The sequence below is a fragment of the Mastigoproctus giganteus genome, chromosome 2 (genome assembly GCF_048544385.1).
Source record: "Mastigoproctus giganteus isolate SK-2022 chromosome 2, ASM4854438v1, whole genome shotgun sequence".
NCBI classification, from domain to species: Eukaryota; Metazoa; Arthropoda; class Arachnida; order Uropygi; family Thelyphonidae; genus Mastigoproctus; species Mastigoproctus giganteus.
Genome location: NC_143576.1, coordinates 215131088 through 215149787, shown reverse-complemented (window position 1 = coordinate 215149787; position 18700 = coordinate 215131088). Strand labels below are relative to the sequence as shown.

General features: G+C 35.5%; 1 protein-coding gene across 1 annotated transcript in view; it reads left to right on the top strand.

Moving 5' to 3' along the window:
• Positions 1-285: 285 nt before the first annotated feature.
• LOC150090080 (twinfilin-2-like) overlaps positions 286-18700 on the top strand; it is a 49563-nt gene continuing 31148 nt past the window's right edge. Inside the window, exons 1-5 of the mRNA XM_090390167.1 lie at positions 286-392; positions 6036-6113; positions 16387-16437; positions 18104-18231; positions 18554-18649. Coding sequence (XP_090246293.1) covers positions 368-392; positions 6036-6113; positions 16387-16437; positions 18104-18231; positions 18554-18649 — 378 coding nt within the window. The 5' untranslated portion in view covers positions 286-367. The remainder of the gene's footprint in view (positions 393-6035; positions 6114-16386; positions 16438-18103; positions 18232-18553; positions 18650-18700) is intronic.

Below are 18700 nucleotides of genomic sequence, written 5' to 3'. Positions count from 1 at the left end.
GCTCATACACTTGCTTTCTTGCATCACATGCCACTACTACTACTACCACGTAGCCATCTACCAAAGTAGTTAAATTAAAGAAATAGAGCTTTAACAATATGTAAAATTTTTAAATAAAACATTAAAAAACATATAAAATAAAATTTAGACCAATGTCTTGAAACAGAAATTTTTTCCCTCTTTCATGATTAATTCCTAGATTTATATATGGTCCCTAAACCTTCACTATTATTTGCCTATTCAGTAGAATGAGTGCTATTCGCAGTATGTGTACGCCACAACTGCCGGTTGTTTGGCGACGCGATCAAATGACAACGTGTTCCTACAAATTTTTCGTAGCATTGCCATCTAAAAGATATTCCGTAAAATGTCTCACCAGACAGGAATACAAGGTAATTATTTCAGCCTTTGAAAATAAATATTTATACGTATCTGGTGAAACCGATAGCGGTTATTGAAATTCATAATGTGTTCTATGTCAACTATGAATCATCGTGTCTCTCTGTAGCGTTACTGGTGTCAAAAAATGTATTTGTCACGTATATTAGAAAGTGGTGCGTGTATTGAATTGTAATCAAATCGAAATTATAATTTATCAAGGTAAAGCCGGTCTCGAATTATTATTTTTTTATATATAAATTTCGAAGAAGTAAGCAATAATAAAACTTCTCTACACCTGCTCCAAACCGTTGTCTTCAATATTAGGAAAAGTGTATTTGCATTGTAGGTAGTGATGCTATTAAAAGTTGTGTGTCAGTTATCCAGCACAGATAGCTAAAATTAGCATCCAGAGGATTCATTAGAAAAAAAAGTTGTTGGCTGGATTTTTTTTCTGTTACCAAATAATCATAATATAATGTATTTTGTGTAATTTCCCTGTGGGAAAAGTTGTAAATATTTAAGAGCAGGAAGTTTCATTTATGAACATAACTCAAAGCTTTCTGTATAAGGGTCATACTAAAATATTTGTAGGGTAGGAAGGAGTTTTGAAATAGCATACGTGCATCAATTTTGCATGATATTGCGTTTTATGAATTTTTTAAATCCCTTTGTGGAATACTGCAGCACTTAAAAAAAAATCTTAATTGTTCAAGTTAGCAATTAAACATATGCATCCAACATTACAGGATTTAAAAATAATAATAATAATAATATGGCAGAGGTCCTTTAATTTCCTGTATTATTGGATTGATGTCCTTTTAATAATAATATTAAAAGACATCAATTAGCTTATCTGTCATTTAGATGGGACCATCTAAATGACAGGAACTTTTATGGGCTTTTTAATACTCTGACAAGAGTCTTTTTGGTCTCAGGATAACATTGCATTATTTTTATGTGACTTTTATTGCATGGAAATGCTGGTTTTTTTCAACTACCAAAACATTCAAACAAACCATAGAATATATGCAATTTACAGATATGGTATATTGAATTCTTATAGTTGCAGTTGTTTTGACATAAAAACAAATATCAAAGTAAAGCATTAATTATTCAGACACTTAATAATATTTTGCAACAGTAGATCCTTTATTGTTCGGTAAATAAACTAATGATTTTAAGATATTGCAACCTGCAAATATATATCTTAAAATATTAGATTTCATATATAGTTAGTTCTGCTTGATGTGGTCATTTTAGATTCTGTGTAACAGATATGATTGCCATGTTTTAAAATCCAAAATTTAGTTGGTATGTACTCAAAGGAAATTTGGATTGGGATGAGCCTTAGCATAAACACATCTGGAATGAACCTAACTTAGATGAATTTTACAAAATTGCCATGAACAACATGGTAATTTGTTTATTTTATATTAAACTTGAAAAGTCAGATGATTATGCATTTGTAGGAGACATCCTATTCAGAGTCAGACTGTCTGACTTAAAGTTGGATATGTGACAACCCTAGTAACAGATAATATTAAGTGACTAATGACATAATGTAGCAGTACAAAATTTTTTTTCTCAGCACTCATTAATAGATATGCAACACAAGACTCATAACAACTGTTGATGCACATTCATAAATACATTTTAAATTAGTTATATCAGCATATTAAAAAGTAAATAGTTCCAAGCAAAAGTATTTAGTATTATTGTTAGTAGTAGTAGTGATATATGATTCAAAAAAGCAAGCTTGTAAAGCAAACAATCAGCCAAAAAAAAAAAAAAAAAAAAAACACTCCCATATCACCTGTCTATTCCCTCCAATAGTTTGTTTAGTTCTTGAATTTATTCAAACTATCCACATCCACAACAACAGATTGAAGTTTGTTTCAACAATCAACCACCCACTGGCCTTTGCCCAGTGCAGAGGCAGATTTAACGGCGGGCGCACCGGGCCCCAACTTCTCAAGGGCCCACGCAAAACCCCAACAAATTAGTTGAACATATTAGTTCAACTAATAGTTAAACTAATATGTTTAACTATTAGTTCAAAACTTTGTGATTATTATTATGCTATTATTAATTATATTATACATATATTATATTCAAATTTTATTGGAAATAAAACATTAATAGTACATAATATTTTTTATTTATTTAAAAAAATGGTTAACATGTATTTTTATTTTCCCTGTCTCTCTCTTTTTTTAAGGGGCCCAATATTTTCTAATGCGCCCGGGGCCTCAACCGACCTTAATCCACTCCTGGGCCAGTGGGTGGTTGATCGTTGAAACAAACTTCAGTCGGTGGTTGATCTTTCCTCTGGACATCTTTCCTACAATCATCCTTCCTCAATTTGAATTTATGCCTGCTCATATGTACAGTCTGAGCAGGAAGAAGAATGCCATCAGCATTTAGCTTGCTCAATCCATTCAACGTCTTAAACACCTCAATCAGATCACCTCGCAAGTGCTTAGTCTCCAGACCCTGCGATTTGCAGAATGGAAGCCTTTCTTGGTAAAACTAACCTTTCATTCCCTTCACCAGTCTCATTGTCTTTCTCTGCATCCATTCCAGTCATATCTCTCTTTCTCTGCACCATCGTAATATCCAAGCCCGAGGCGGAATTCAAACTCACGACCTTTGGGTTGCCAGCCAGGCACTTTACCCACCTGGCTAGCCCGGTCGGCATTCCTGTATATCACTGACAAGACACCATGAGCTACTTTTGCAGCCTGTCTGCACTGTTCAGAAAACTTCATATCTGACTGTACAATTACCCCTAGGTCTTTTTCATCATCCACTACCCTATCACAGTACCATCCAGATGTAGTGTAACCATTGCCTTGTATAATGGAATGATCACCTTCTTATCCCTGCTAGCAAAGTTTCTGTATATCACTGACAAAAACCCAATGAGCTCTCCTTGCAGCCCCTACCTGCATTGCTCAATAAATTTCATATCTGACTACACAATTACCTCAGGTCTTTTCATTTTCCGCTATACTATGTGTAATACCAATTATACTCCAATTTTTTTTTTTTTTTTTTTTTGGTAGTTGTTGGCACATCGGCTTCTGTGGCCATAATGCACCTCCCAAGGTTTTTGCAGTACTTTGATCCAAGCCCGAGGCGGGATTTGAACCCGCGACCTTTGGGTTGCCAGGCAGGCACTTTACCCACCCGGCTAGCCCGTCGGCTATACTCCAATTATAGCCTCCAAAAAGGGAGCAATGGTGGGGTTTTTATCTTTATTATAACTGCTAATGGTCTGCCAAGCTATTAATAATGCATTCATCTTTGGTGCCAGCATGTGGATTTCATTATGCAGTATGCACATTAGGGATTGCATTGCATAGGACATTTGCAATGACGCCACCACTAAAAACTGTACGTTAACAAATAAAGCACTTCTTCTTGAAAACCTCTTCTGACATGCAGAAAGTTGCTAATTAGCATTTCAGCTTATCTGCAATTATTATAACATCTTTGTAAGCAATCCAGTTCAAGCTGTTTTTTACCTAAACAGTGCACATTATTTTGAAATGTATATACAGTTGAATTAGTTTGTTTAATTTAGGATTATATATTTTTTTTCTTTGATGAAATAGACTGCTACATAGATTAAAGATGAGTATCGGGGCCTCAGTAGCCGAGTGATCAGAAGTGGGAGTACAATAGCACTCTCTTTGAATAGACCGAGGTTCAAACCCCTGACTGCTAAATGCATCGATCTGCGACCTGCACTGGACCAGCGTGGCAGATTATGGTCCATTTCTCTCAACATGAATTGTTGAGGAGGCTTTCATCTTGAAGTGGGTTGATGATGGCCTCTTTTTTTTTTTTATATATATATATATATATATATATATATATATATATATATATCAGGGAATTCCAGATTCTTTTCCAAGAAGTGGTTAGTTCGATTTATTAATTGAAAAAAAATTCTAATTGCAGTAATCACAGGTATATAGAGATAATAAAATTACCTGAAATATGTTTTTAACCAATATTCAGTTTTCAAATTTGTATTTAATTAAGAGTGACTAATAACAATAATGAGTGAAAATGACAGTTACTATATATGTAATTTATATAAGTTGTATATTCTTATGCGTAGTATTATAGAATAGTATGTATATCCTTTTTCTGTATACATATTTTATCATGACTGATTGGGGATTGAAATGCTGCTTTTTTTGCAATATGTCCAAATTACCAAGTAAATATATAAACTTATGACTTTACCTAAATATGGCTGCCATGTATAGAGTTGTATAGGATCAGTTTTTGCAGTATAATGAACAAACTTAAAACTCAATTACAAAGCAAGAACTTCATTTGTCTCCAAGATTGTTGTAGCAAGAAGTACCAAACTAATACAGTATGGTAATGCAACAATTAAGGTTATATTTGGAAAGATAAGATTCTGCTATCCGAGTACCAAGATATCTAAACATTCAAAATGAAATAAACTTTTCCCTGAAGAAGTGGTCTTTGGATTCTGTCTTGATTTTATTTATTGTGGATGTGATATTTTAGTGGACGCGAAGGCGTGTACCTTTTGGTAAGGAGTTGGGTTTACACTGCTCAAGGTGAGTTTTGCAATTTTATAATTTTATTTTATTTTGAATATTAAGATATCTTATTATTCAGGTAGGCAGCAAAATTGCACCTTGCCAAGTATAGCCTCAGTTGCTGCATTAGTATGCTGTTACTAGTTTAGTAACTTAAGTATTCTTTTTTCTATATTTAGTTTTTGTTGACCTGGATTTTTTTTAGAATATTAATATCTTTATATATGTGGGTATCAATAGAGGGGTACAGTTATTCCCCTTAGAATTTGAGAAAGTAAAAATAAATAGTATGCAAAATACATTTTTATAATGCAGTTTAAATTTTATTTACAAAAAGAAAAGCCGACCGGGCTAGTCAGGTGGGTAAAGTGCCTGCCTGACAGCCCAAAGGTCACAGGTTTGAATCCCGCCTCGGACTTGGATCAGAGTAAAATGTAAAAATTTTGGGAGGTGCATTATGGCCACAGAAGCCGATGTGCCAACAACTAACAAAAAAAAAAAATAATAATAAAAGAAAAGAAATAAATAAACACAGACATGTTTCTTTAAACCAGGGATTAACGGTATTTAGCATGCCATTTAACATTTGTCAATGTTAAATGGCATGCTAAATGCACTCTGATATAGGACCTTGAGCGACTAGTAATAAATTTTAGTTTATATATCTATATATATTATTCTCAAGTTTAAATATTATATATAAAAAAGTAGGCATTCATAAAGTAAATAAAGGTTTTAAAATGGGAAGTTTTTTTTTTTTTTTTTGGCTGATGCTGCATAAGCTTGCTTTCTTGCATCGCATGCCTTCGCTAATGCTAAATGCATTTAAGAAACTTTATCTAAAATACAAATATAGCTACACCGATATATCTTTGTTATAACCCTCATATTGATATCATTTTGGGTATTTAAATTGTAATTACATTTGAATTGATCAGTTAAATATAATAGTTTACCTGATTAATAGTTTTGCTGGTAGGTACTTGAATTAATTTTTTATGCAATCTTTTTATTGGGTATTACAGCTCTGATTCATACTATCTAATTTTATTTTTTAAATCTTAACAGGTGGTGAAGAGCTTCGAAATTTTCTTGGAAAATGCAGAAGTGGGAAAGTCAGAGTAATCAAGGTTGGGATACATAATGGTAAGAAAGATAATTTTATTTATAACTTCAGAAATTAATATGTATCATGTGTTTTTAGTTTTTTACACTCTGTTCACTCTGATTTAAATGAATTCAGTATGAATCAACGGTGATGTTTTTTCCATATTCTTGTCAGTGTGACAGGCAGGGAAGCCCAAAGTAGTGGGAGGCAGCTGAAACCCATTCATAGTTGAATTCAGAATTGCTTAACTAACTTTTCATTGCTTCATTCACATCTTATTTTCCATTTAGTCATACTTCTATCTATTTTCTAAATCCCACTTTGATTTGCATATATTCCCTAAAAATCACAATCTTCAAAAGTTTAAATAAATTTTAATGTATTTTCTTTTTTTAATCTCCACAGTTCATCCACAGTACTAGAAAGCACTGTGGTGTTAAGTCTTACCTGTTTGATATTATTATAAAACAATTTCAGTTTAATTTTCTATGCACTGTAAGAGATTAGGAAATGGTGTATCAAATGCAATTTGATACACCATTTCCTAATATATAATTTCCTAATACACCATTTCCAACTGATATATATATATATATATATATATATATATATATATATATATATATATATATATATATATATATATATATATCAGTTATCAGATATATATATATATATATATATATATATATATATATCTTCATTTACCATTGTAGCTGCAGTATAATTGCATAGTGCCATGGAATATATGTGAAAAAAGCTCAAAGGATTTTTATGGAATATGTGTAAATATCTTAACATAAAAAGACTGCTATGTTTCTGATGTAAACCACAAGCCAAAGGGTAAAAATGTTTTGGCTTGTTTTTTACCCTTTATCTTGTGGTTTACATCACATGTTGCCATTTTGCTTGCAATCTTGGCCATTGACTCCTGAGGAGAGGCCGGTTTTGTAAGTTATGTGGTAACATCCTTATTTTGTCAATTTTTTAATTATTTATCTCTTTTTATACATACTATTTTTTTGTTACCTTCTATCCCCTTCTATCACTCTCTGTCTCTCATTTTTTTTCCCTCTGTTTGTTGCCCATGTTCTACATAGTTTTACCATTTGCTGCCTTTGCCTGCTCTAGACTACTTCCCCATTTTTCTCTCGTCTCTTTTTTCCATTTTTCTGCCTTGTTTCTACTTTCTTGTGATTCTGTTATATACATATAAAAATGGACAAAGAAACTGAAGCTGATAAGTTTTTTTTTTTAATCTCCTATGGATAAAAGATATAGAAATTATTGTTAACTATTTTCTTAACAGTTTTAAAATTTCCTTTTAGTTGATGGGATCAGAATCAAGCATATTATTGAGAGAGAGAGAATAGCATAGCATAGCATTAGTAGAGGCATATGATGCAAGAAAGCAAGCTTATGCAGCATCAGCCAAAAAAAAAAAAAAAGCCCTCACATTTCACCCCTCCATTGCCTGTCCAGCTCAGCCTTAAATTTATTTAGCATATTAACTTCCACAACAGAAACCGGAGGTCTGTTTCCACCAATCAACTACCCGCTGGCTAAAGGCAAATTTCTTCACATCTATTAGTAGTAGTAGTGGCACATGATGCAAGAAAGCAAGTGTAGGAGCTTATGCAGCATCAGCCAAAAAAAAAAAAAAAAAATCACACCATTCCCTCCAAATGCCTGTCCAGTTCCTCCTTAAATTTATTTAACCTATCAACTTCTACAACGACAGATGGAAGTTTGTTCCAGCAATTAACCACCCGCTGGCTAAAGGCAAATTTCCGCACATCTATTCTACATCTGTCCTTTCTTAATTTGAACTTATGTCCCCGTAGGTTGGTAATCTGAACAAGTGGAAGGATCCCATCAGAATTCAGCGTGCTCAACCCATTCAAGGCCTTATAGACCTCAATCAGATCACCGCGCAAGTGCCTAGTCTCCAGCCACTGCAATTTGCAGAACTTAAGCCTCTCTTGGTAAGAGAATCCCTTCATTCCCCTCACCAATCGTGTTGCTCTTCTCTGTACATGCTCAAGCAACTCTACATCCTTCCTAAAATGAGGCCTCCAGACCTGTACGCAGTACTCAAGGCGTGGCCTGACCATTGCCTTATACAGAGGGACAATCACCTCCTTTTCCCTGCTAGCAAAATTCCTATATATCATTGACAAAACCCCATGACCCGCCCTAGCAGCCTGTCTGCACTGTCAGAAAACTTCATATCTGACTGCACAATTACTCCCAGGTCTTTTTCATTTTCTACCACCTTAAGTGTAGTACCACACAGTTGGTACGTTTCTCTGGGGTTACTTCTACCCATATGCAGTACTTTGCATTTGTCAAGGTTGAACTTCAGTTGCCACTTCTTAGCCCATCTGCCCAAATTATCTAGATCCTGTTGCAGTAGCACACTGCCATTACTGTCATTAACAACCCTGCCAACCTTTGTGTCATCTGCAAACTTCGACATTAAGCCTGATATACCTTCATCAATATCATTGATAAATACACAAAACAACAGAGGACCCAACACCGAACCCTGTGGGACTCCACTAATAACATTAGTCCACGAAGAGCAGCACCCATTGATTACCACCCTCTGTCTTCTCCCACTTAACCATCCTTTTATCCATTGTAGCAACTTACCCTTAATACCATTCTGCTCCAATTTGTACAGTAGTCTTCCCTGTGCAACAGTATCAAAAGCTTTTTTGAAATCCAAGTATATGATATCAAAATTATTTTTTGCATCCAGTTCCTTTGTGACCACATCATAATAACCAATCAAATTTGTCAGACAAGACTTTCCCTTAACAAACCCATGCTGTGTTTGAATTATTGCTGCAGTCTTGTCTAGATGATCCTGCAATGCATCTTTAACCAGCGACTCCATTATTTTACCCGGAACAGAAGTTAAACTAACTGGTCTGTAATTACTCGTGTCACCCTTCGATCCACCTTTGTGAATTGGGGACACATTTGCACATCTCCAGTCCGTGGGAACCTCCCCTGAGTCCAAGGATGCTCTCATAATTATGGCTAAGGGTTTGCTTAGTTGCTTTGCCGCCTCCTTTAAAATAACTGGATAGATCCCATCCACCCCAGGTGCCTTTCTTATGTTTAACTTCAACAATTTCTCCTCCACTTTGCTCTCAGTTATTACAAAATCATTAAGCACACTGCTACAATTTGATAACCTTCTTCCATTTTCAAATTGTAATAATTCCTCACGTGTGAATGTAGATGCAAAATACTCATTCAGTTTGTTTGCTATCTGAGCAGGATCATCAACAGTCGAACCATCGATGTCAAGTGGACCAATCATATTCATCCCCTTCCTTTTAGAGTTTATATAAGTAAAGAAATCCTTGCTGTTTTTCTTAGCATCTTTTGCCAAAGATTTCTCGTAATCTGCCTTCGCCTGCCGAACCTCCTTTGTGACCTGATTACAGACTAGCTTATATCTGCCACAGGCTTCTGCGTCACCTGATAATTTATATGCATCCCATGCATTTTTCTTCTCTGTCACGAGTCTCATTAGTTCATTTGATAACCATTTAGGCCTAAACCTTGAACGATATTTCTTAATCGGTATATAAAGTCTAGTAGCTTCCACGATTAATTCTTTGAATGCTTCCCACTTAGAATTTACTGTTTGTAACATCGTCAGTTGATCCCACTGTACAGAATTTAAAAACTGTCTGAGACCACTGTACTCCCCTTTACGGAAGCAAAAACCCTTTCCTTTACCCCTGACGGTAGTTACCTCTTTGAGTAAATCCCACTTCAGCACACTGTGATCACTGCCACCTAGTGGTTCCTTTATCTACAAATTCTTAATACACGAATGATCACTGCTGATAACCAGATCAAGAGTGTTACTTTCTCTGGTTGCCTCTCGAACATGCTGCTGCAGAAAACAATCATCCAATAACTCCACAAAAGTCTGACTAGTGTGTGAGTGACCAACCCACAAGTTCCAGTCAATATCTGGGAAGTTAAAATCCCCCATTATAAGACATTCTGATTTACTAGCCCGCTCTATTTCTCTGTACAATTGTTCATTGTACTCATTCAAGTCATTAGGCCTATAACACACTCCTACTCTTATTTTTCCTTTCGCAGTGCTTATCTCACACCAAACTGACTCAACAGAGCACTGTTCATCTATATTAACTGGGTGCACTTCCTTTGATTTTATGTTTTTCTTAATTAACAGCATAACACCCCCTCCCTTTCTGTCCTGTCTATCCTTTCTGTACACATTGTACTCCCCAAATTCCAGTTCTGCATTCCTTATATCTTTGTGACACCACGTCTCTGCTATCCCAACAATATCTGCCTTTGATGTCTTGACCAACACTTCAAATTCATCAAATTTATTTACTATACTTCTAGCATTGGTATACATGCAAGCATACATGCTCCTATGCCTATTCCTTGTTACCCTAACACATCCCATATACCCAACTATTCCATGATGACTGCCATCCGTCCCTGAAACCCCCAACACCCCTCGCTCCAGGTCACTTCTTATTCTAATAGAAGTTGTGCAAGAATCACCTTCACCTCTGCCTGCGGTTACTGTTAAACTATTAGTCTTTGTATCCCCCCAAACTAGCAGTTTTCCGACCCACCTAACACTGCCTCGATAGCATCAGCAAATATTCTTGCACCCTTTCTATTTAAGTGTATCCCATCCCTGTAGAAGCAATCTCTCCTGTTAACAAGTACAGTCCAGGCTGAAAAAAATTCTACCCCTTGAGCCTTGCACAATCTTTCCAGGGCCGAATTGATCGACAAGGCTCTCATCATATACTCCCTCCTATCGTGTCTGGGCAGAATTGCAGACACTTTCAAATTCAACCCTATTTCACGGATTTTTTTCAACAGTGACCTGTACTTGTTGAGTAATTCCGCCGGTCTCCTACTCTTAATATCATTAGTGCCAACGTGTACAACTATATCACCTTTTGTGCCCTTGAAAGATGATATCCGCTCTACAACGTCATCAACCTTTGCCCCTGGGAGACATACCCTGGTCCTGTTCCACCTATCCTTTTTACAAAATATATTCCCCGTCTCCCTGACAATAGAGTCACCCACAATAACTAGTTCCTTTGGGACCAGCGCATTCTGCTTTGGAGATTGCCGCTGTGTTGCCTGATGCCCAGGAGTGAGCTCTGGCGTTGAGTTGGGCAGCTGAGAGCCTGATGGGCCCCTCAATTTAGATCTTTCGAGGGCATCCACCCTGTCTTTCCTCAATTTGAATCTGCACCTCCTCAGGTTCTTAATCTGAGCAAGAGGAAGAATCCCATCAGCATACAGCTTGCTCAACCCATTCAAGGCCTTATACACCTCAATCAGATCACCTCGCAGGTGCCTACTATCCAGGCCTTGCAATTTGCAGAACTTAAGCCTTTCTTCGTAAGAGCACCCCTTTGTTTCCCTCACCAATCTTGTTGCCCTTCTTTGTACTCATTCTAGAAACTCTACATTCTTCCTAAAATGAGGCTTCCAGACCTGTACACAGTACTCTAGATGTGGCCTGAACATTGCCTTATATAACCGGATAATCACTTCCCTGTCCTTGATAGCAAAATTCCTATATATCATTGACAAGACTCCATGACCTGCTGTGGCAGCCCATCTGCACTGCTCAGTGAACTTCATATTTGACTGCACAATTACCCCCAGGTCTTGTTCACTTTCCACTTCCCTGAGGGTAGTATCACACAGTTGGTACATTTCTCTTCGGTTATTGCTACCCATATGCAGTACTTTGCATTTGTGAATGTTAAACTTCAGTTGCCACTTCTCAGCCCATTTGCCCAACTTATCTAGATCCAGTTGGAGTAATATACTGTCTTTATTGTCATTAACAACCCTACCAACCTTTGTATCATCTGCAAACTTGGACATTAAACCTGATATACCTTCATCACTATCATTGATAAATATACAAACAACAGTGGGCCCAACACCGAACCCTGGCAGTGTCCATTGATTACCACTCTCTGTCGTCTCTTACTCAATCATCCCTTTATCCATTGTAGCAACTTACCCTTAATGCCATACATCTCCAACTTTTACAGCAGTCTTCCCTGTGCAACAGTATCAAAAGCTTTTTTGAAATCCAAGTATATGATATCAAAATTATTTTTGGCATTTCAGTTCCTTTGTGACCACATCATAGTACCCAATTAAATAGGTCAGACAAGACCTCCCTTTAACAAACCCATGCTGTGTCTTAACTATTACTGCAGTCTCTCTAGATGATCCTGCAATGCTTCTTTAACCAGTGATTCCATTATTTTCCCTGGAATGCAAGTTAAATTAACAGGTCTATAATTACTTGTCACCTTTTTGAACCCCCTTTGTGAATTGGTGATACATTTGCACACCTCCAGTCCATGGGGACCTCCCCTGAATCCAAGGAAACTCTGGTAATTATGACTAATGGTTTGCTTACTTCCTCTGCTGCCTCCTTTAATATAACTGGATAGATCCCGTCCACCCCAGCTGCCTTCCTTATGTTTAACTTCAACAGTTTCTCCTCCACTTTGCTCTCAGTTATTACAAAATTATTTAGCTCCCTGTTAGAGCTTGATAAACTTCTGGTATTCCCCTCATTGAATAACTCCTCATGTGTGAATGTAGATGCAAAATACTCATTCAGTTTATCAGCTACCTGAGCATGATCATCAATAGTCAACCCATCTATGTTAAGTGGTCCAATCTGATTCATCCCTTTCCTTCTTTACATAAGTAAAGAACTCTTTGCTGTTTTTTTTTTTTTTTTTGCATCCTTTGCTAAGGATTTCTCGTAATCTGCCTTCGTCTACCTAACCTCCTTTGTGACTTGATTACACACTAGTTTATATATGCTATAGGCTTCTGTGTCACCTGATACTTTATATGCATCCCATATATTTTTCTTCTCCGCCATGAGCCTCATTAGTTCATCTGACTTCCATTTAGGCCTAAACCTTGAAAAGCCTAGTAGCCTCCAAAATTAAGTCCCTGAAGGCTTCCAATTTAGAACTGAACGTTGGTAACATCATCAGTTGATCCCACTGTACAGAATTTAAACACTGTCTGAGACACCTGTAGTCACCTTTATGAAAGCAATAGCCCTTCCCTTTAGCCTTGATGGTAGTTACATCTTTAAGTAATTCCCACATCAGTATATTGTGATCACTGTCACCCAGTGATTCTTTTATCTGCAAATTCTTAATACATGAGTAATCACTGCTGATAATCAGATCAAGAGTATTACTTCCTCTGGTTGCCTCTCGAACATGTTGCTGTAGAAAACAGTCATCCAATAAATCCACAAGTCTTGCTAGTGTGCGAGTGACCAACCCACAAGTTCCAGTCAATATCTGGAAAGTTAAAATCCCCCATTATATAAGACATTCTGATTTACTGGCCCGCTCTATTTCTCTGCATAATTTCTCATTATACTCATCAGATTCATTAGGCCTATAACACACACCTACTCTCATATTTCCTTTCCCAGTGCTTATGTCACACCAAACAGACTGAACATTTCATTGTCCACCAACATCAATTGGATGCACTTCCTTAGATTTTATGTGTTTCTTAACTAACAGCATAACCCAATATAACAGATATACCTTTGCAAAATGCAGTATGCTGGTTTGATTTGAAGAAAATTCTTGCTCAGTGTGACCCATGTGCTTGATCATTTGTACTTGATTTTGAGATTAAACTTCCACATCCCCTTCTGCTCCAAAAATTGTATCTTATTGTGAAATATTCATGAAAATTGCTGCATAACAATACAAATGTTGGTGCCATTTATTGTATAAACTAGCCTCAGGGACTCATTGAAAAACCAAAAGTTTCTGTATTGCATTTCGTTATTTATGTATCTCTATCCACTGCATAATGGAAGTGTGAGCTGAAAAGAGAATGGGAAGAACATACAGGAGTGGTAGCAAGTGCAGTAACAGTTAGAAGATGCCTCTTCAAAAATGGACTCTTAGCCCGTCGTCCTAAGAAGAAGCCCCTCTTCACACAAAAAGTGAAAAAGGCCCGATTAATTTGGTGTAAGGAGCATGTCAAATGGACCTCCGAGCAGTGGAAGTCAGTTATTTTCTCGATGAGCAGAAATTCAGCCTGCATGGCTCTGATGGGAGACAGACGATTCACCGTAAACTTGGTGAAGAATATCATCCAGACTGTAAGATGTCTACAGTGAAATTCCTTACCAGCCAAATGATATGGGGGTGCATTTCGTATCATGAAATAGGTCACCTGCAGTTTATAAAAGGTTCCGTAAATGCCAATGGATACCTGGCTATATTGGAAGCCAAATTGCTGCCAACCATTAGAGATCATTTCAACCTGCCAAGCAACTGCATCTTTCAGGATGACTCAGCTCCTTGTCATCGGGTGAAAAGTGTAAGTAGGCACTTCTGTAGTTACTTTAGCTTCATTTCTGCATTAGAGGTTCGACAGTAATGTGTTTACATTTGTTATGGGTGAAAAAATGGTTGGAAGAATGGTCCATTACAACTCTTAGCTGGCCAGGAAACAGCCCGGACCTGAATCTTATAGAGAATTGTTGGCATCGTGTGGAATCTGCAATTGCCAGAAAGAAACCAAAGACCCTTCGTGAACTTCAGGGAGCCATAATTCGTGTTTGAAATCACGAACTATCAGTTGATTATCTTCAGAAATTGATCTTGTCAATGCCTCGACAGTGTGCTACTGTCATCAGGGCCAGAGGTGGTTCAACTAAATATTAGTTTGCACCTGGTGAACTTTTCATTTTGTTTTCCATTTGAAATGATAAACTGAAGCAAATTGAGGGCTTCCGATAACATTTCAGCCATAATTGTCATGTTTATCAAAACTGTTGTATAAAGGTTGCAAATGATCATTTGGGAATATTTTGAGAGCACCTGTCAAATATTACTTAGCTTTTCCTTAACTGTTAATAAATATCTTTTCTTTATATGTCTATTTGGGATGCTAGTCATTAATGTAACATACCGTCGCGAAAAAGCTACTGTCATCAGGGCCAGAGGTGGTTCAACTAAATATTAGTTTGCACCTGGTGAACTTTTCATTTTGTTTTCCATTTGAAATGATAAACTGAAGCAAATTGAGGGCTTCCGATAACATTTCAGCCATAATTGTCATGTTTATCAAAACTGTTGTATAAAGGTTGCAAATGATCATTTGGGAATATTTTGAGAGCACCTGTCAAATATTACTTAGCTTTTCCTTAACTGTTAATAAATATCTTTTCTTTATATGTCTATTTGGGATGCTAGTCATTAATGTAACATACCGTCGCGAAAAAGGGTTAGAAATGTGAAATTTCTAGGTGATGCACTTTCTTTGAACACTAGTGTATGTATATTGATATAGATAGATAAATGGAGTTTGCTTTTCTGAATTGCATTGTAAATTATATTTTTATATTTTACTACATAGAACACACGATTAATGTGTTAATTTATTGTATTTGTTTATAAAATACGCTTCCTACAGATGGTTGCCTTCCTAACTGAATTCACATGCTGAGTAATAAATGAAAATTTGAACATATTATACTAAGCAGCTATATAAAGTGATAAATATAAATTGTGTTATAGATACAAATTCATATCATAATAATATATAAAATGTATTGTTGATTTAGAAAAAATACCTTACAAAGGTGGGAATCTCAAGGCTTCCACTAATCATAATATCAGTATCCAGATTAGTTTTCAAGTTGTTATAGTTGTAGAAATCGATCCTTTTGATTTTAACTATCAAATTTCCATTAGATATTTTACTCAAAACTGTATTATTTTTAATTAAATCTTCCTACCCAGAGTAAGCTAATTTTCCTCTGATATTATCGTCATTGAAAAATTCAACAACAAAAAAAATATGCACTTATTAGTATCCAATAAAGCTTTACAATCAATGACTGCTTCTGTTGAGTGTAAGTCTGACAAAGCCAGTGCATATGTTGTATGCATAAAATACATTAACACTAAAATAATTTTATATAAATATATCCTATAAGTCAGACACCTAATTCTACTTTTTCCAAAAAGCCCAAAAAGCGTTTAACTTGGCAAATCATAGAGACCTTCAGGAATGTATGATCAGGAGTTCTGCTATAAAATAAAGAATTAGAAAGTAGCAGTCTTTAATTTACAGTCTTAGTAACAAAAATTTCTGTTTTGTACTTTTAATAATTATGTCCACTATACCAATGTTGCAGTTTTTATTTAATGCTCAATATTATTTTCTTGTTTTATAATGCTGCAGAAGAACTATGTCTGGATGAACATAAAGATGCAGTCGGAACATGGGAAGCTGGTATCCTTATGTTTTCTTATATATAATTTAGTATCAGTAATATGAAAGATGAGATTAAAAATTATATTTTCAAAATTGTCGTCTGATATTATCATCCAGAGTGCACAAGCAAATCTGCTTCTCTTGAGTACAGATCAGTAAACTGCTCCTTTAACTGTCTTGTTACTGTATGTTATGTATCATTGATTGTTTATATGAAAATGCTTGCCTTTCAGAAGATTTTTTTTTTAAAAGAACATGTAGGAATAGATGCTGTACTTTGATGCTTCATCACTTCCTAGTGAAATTTGTCCTGTGTAGTTGTGCACAGACTGTTTCCTGTAAATAGTTTGTATGCAGTGGCGGGGGGGGACATCCTGAGTATGCCGTGGTCACTGCCCCTGGGCGGCAATGTTCAAGGAGCACCTAAAAACCTGAAACTTACATACACATATGAAGAAAATTTTAAATATGTCATATTTTCTGAATATGAACATGTTACTGACCTGTGCATAATGCTTGTCCACTCTAAAATTTACTATATAAATTAACCCTTCAATACTCGCTCGAGGTTCAGGTGGACTCCAGCTTTTATTACTTTTACTTTTTTGTACTTTCTTGGTCAAAAAATTTCCAGAAACACTGTTCACAGTACCTTTCTAGAAAATTGTGTAGGACTCATTCATTTATTCTGTTTAAGAATGGAATTTTGAGGAGGAGCAACTAATCCTCTTAGAAACATTGCACAGCTCGTTCTTGTCCTGGGTCTATATAAGACAAAGTAAATTATGAGACTTCTACCTATGTAGAACATGCAGTGGCCTGTGGTGATGACCAGCCATTAAGTTGCTACTTCATCGTGGTTTTGCTTGTTGAATTGAAGTGACATGCCACTAAGATTTTCCACTGTGTATACATTAGTTGTTATTTGATAATGAATACTGAAGCTGAATAATTGGTTGGTGCCTAAATTTTTTCTAATAATAGTATAACATAATACTTTTGTATGTATAACTTTTACTTCATTGTTTCTTTTCTAATTAATTTTTAATTTATACTATTTTTTAGTTGTGATTATGTAAATTTTGTTGTCAATAATTATAATTGTATTACTTGTTATTAATATGAATAAAAGTACAACGAAATATATAAATAGTTTGAGGGGGTAGATTGGCATCTGGGTGTCACATACCCTAGGAATGCCCCTGTTTGTATGCAACAAATAACTTTATCTAGAGGCAATCTTCTTGCAGTTGGAAACTGCATTATCTGTACTGTGTTGGTTTTGGCAAATCTGCCTTGTGCACCTCACGCATGTGCTACATGGTTCATTACAAATGTACTTCACATACTCCGCTTTTCATACTACAGTGCATACATATATGCATTTGTAGCACATATATGTGAAGTCCATACCAATTTCTCCTATGCAATGTTTCTGTTTCATTTGAACAATATTTATAAATTGGGCTTGCATGCCCCATTTCATTTAAGAGGTATGCATTATTGTTAACGTGATATTTCTTGTATGAAATTTAACAAGTCTTGATAATGTGATAATTTTTTTTTCTTTGTGTGTTAATTTTATAGTGTTGATCTGCAGTAAAATATTTAAAAATTGGTGGTATTCTGTGGTGTTTACAATAAAAATACATTTACTCTGTTTTAGCTTTAACTTTTTATTCAGATTTTGATAAATGTGTTCTTCCCCTTGTTGAAGATAAACAGCCATGCTATTTATTTTATCGTTTGGATAGCACAAATAATACTGGATATGAATGGATTTTTATTAGTTGGTCACCAGACAATTCTCCGGTGAGAACTGTTTTTTACATTTCTCTATTTTTAGTTTTGTTTAGTGTGTGTAGAGATTTTACAGTTCATAAATTCATAAATTTTAATTCACCTCCACATATGTGTATAAAAGTACTGTATTACATGTAGTGAATGTGCGTGCATTACGCATCTCCTTAAAATTACAATATTGAGTGATATTCTTTCTGTACATTTGCAAAAAGAAATATGTCATATTTCTTTTTGCATAAATATGACATATTAATAGATGCTAGACTATTGCAGCAATATATATATTTCTAAGAAAAGATATGTTTTATAATACAAAATCTTATATTATTAGGTAAGAGAAAAGATGCTCTATGCTTCTACCAAAGCAACTTTAAAAAAAGAATTTGGTGGTGGACAGATAAAGCATGACATGTTTGCCACAACAAAGGTAAGAATCATAGTTTATTTTTATTTAAATTTCATTCTGTTTTAAAAACAG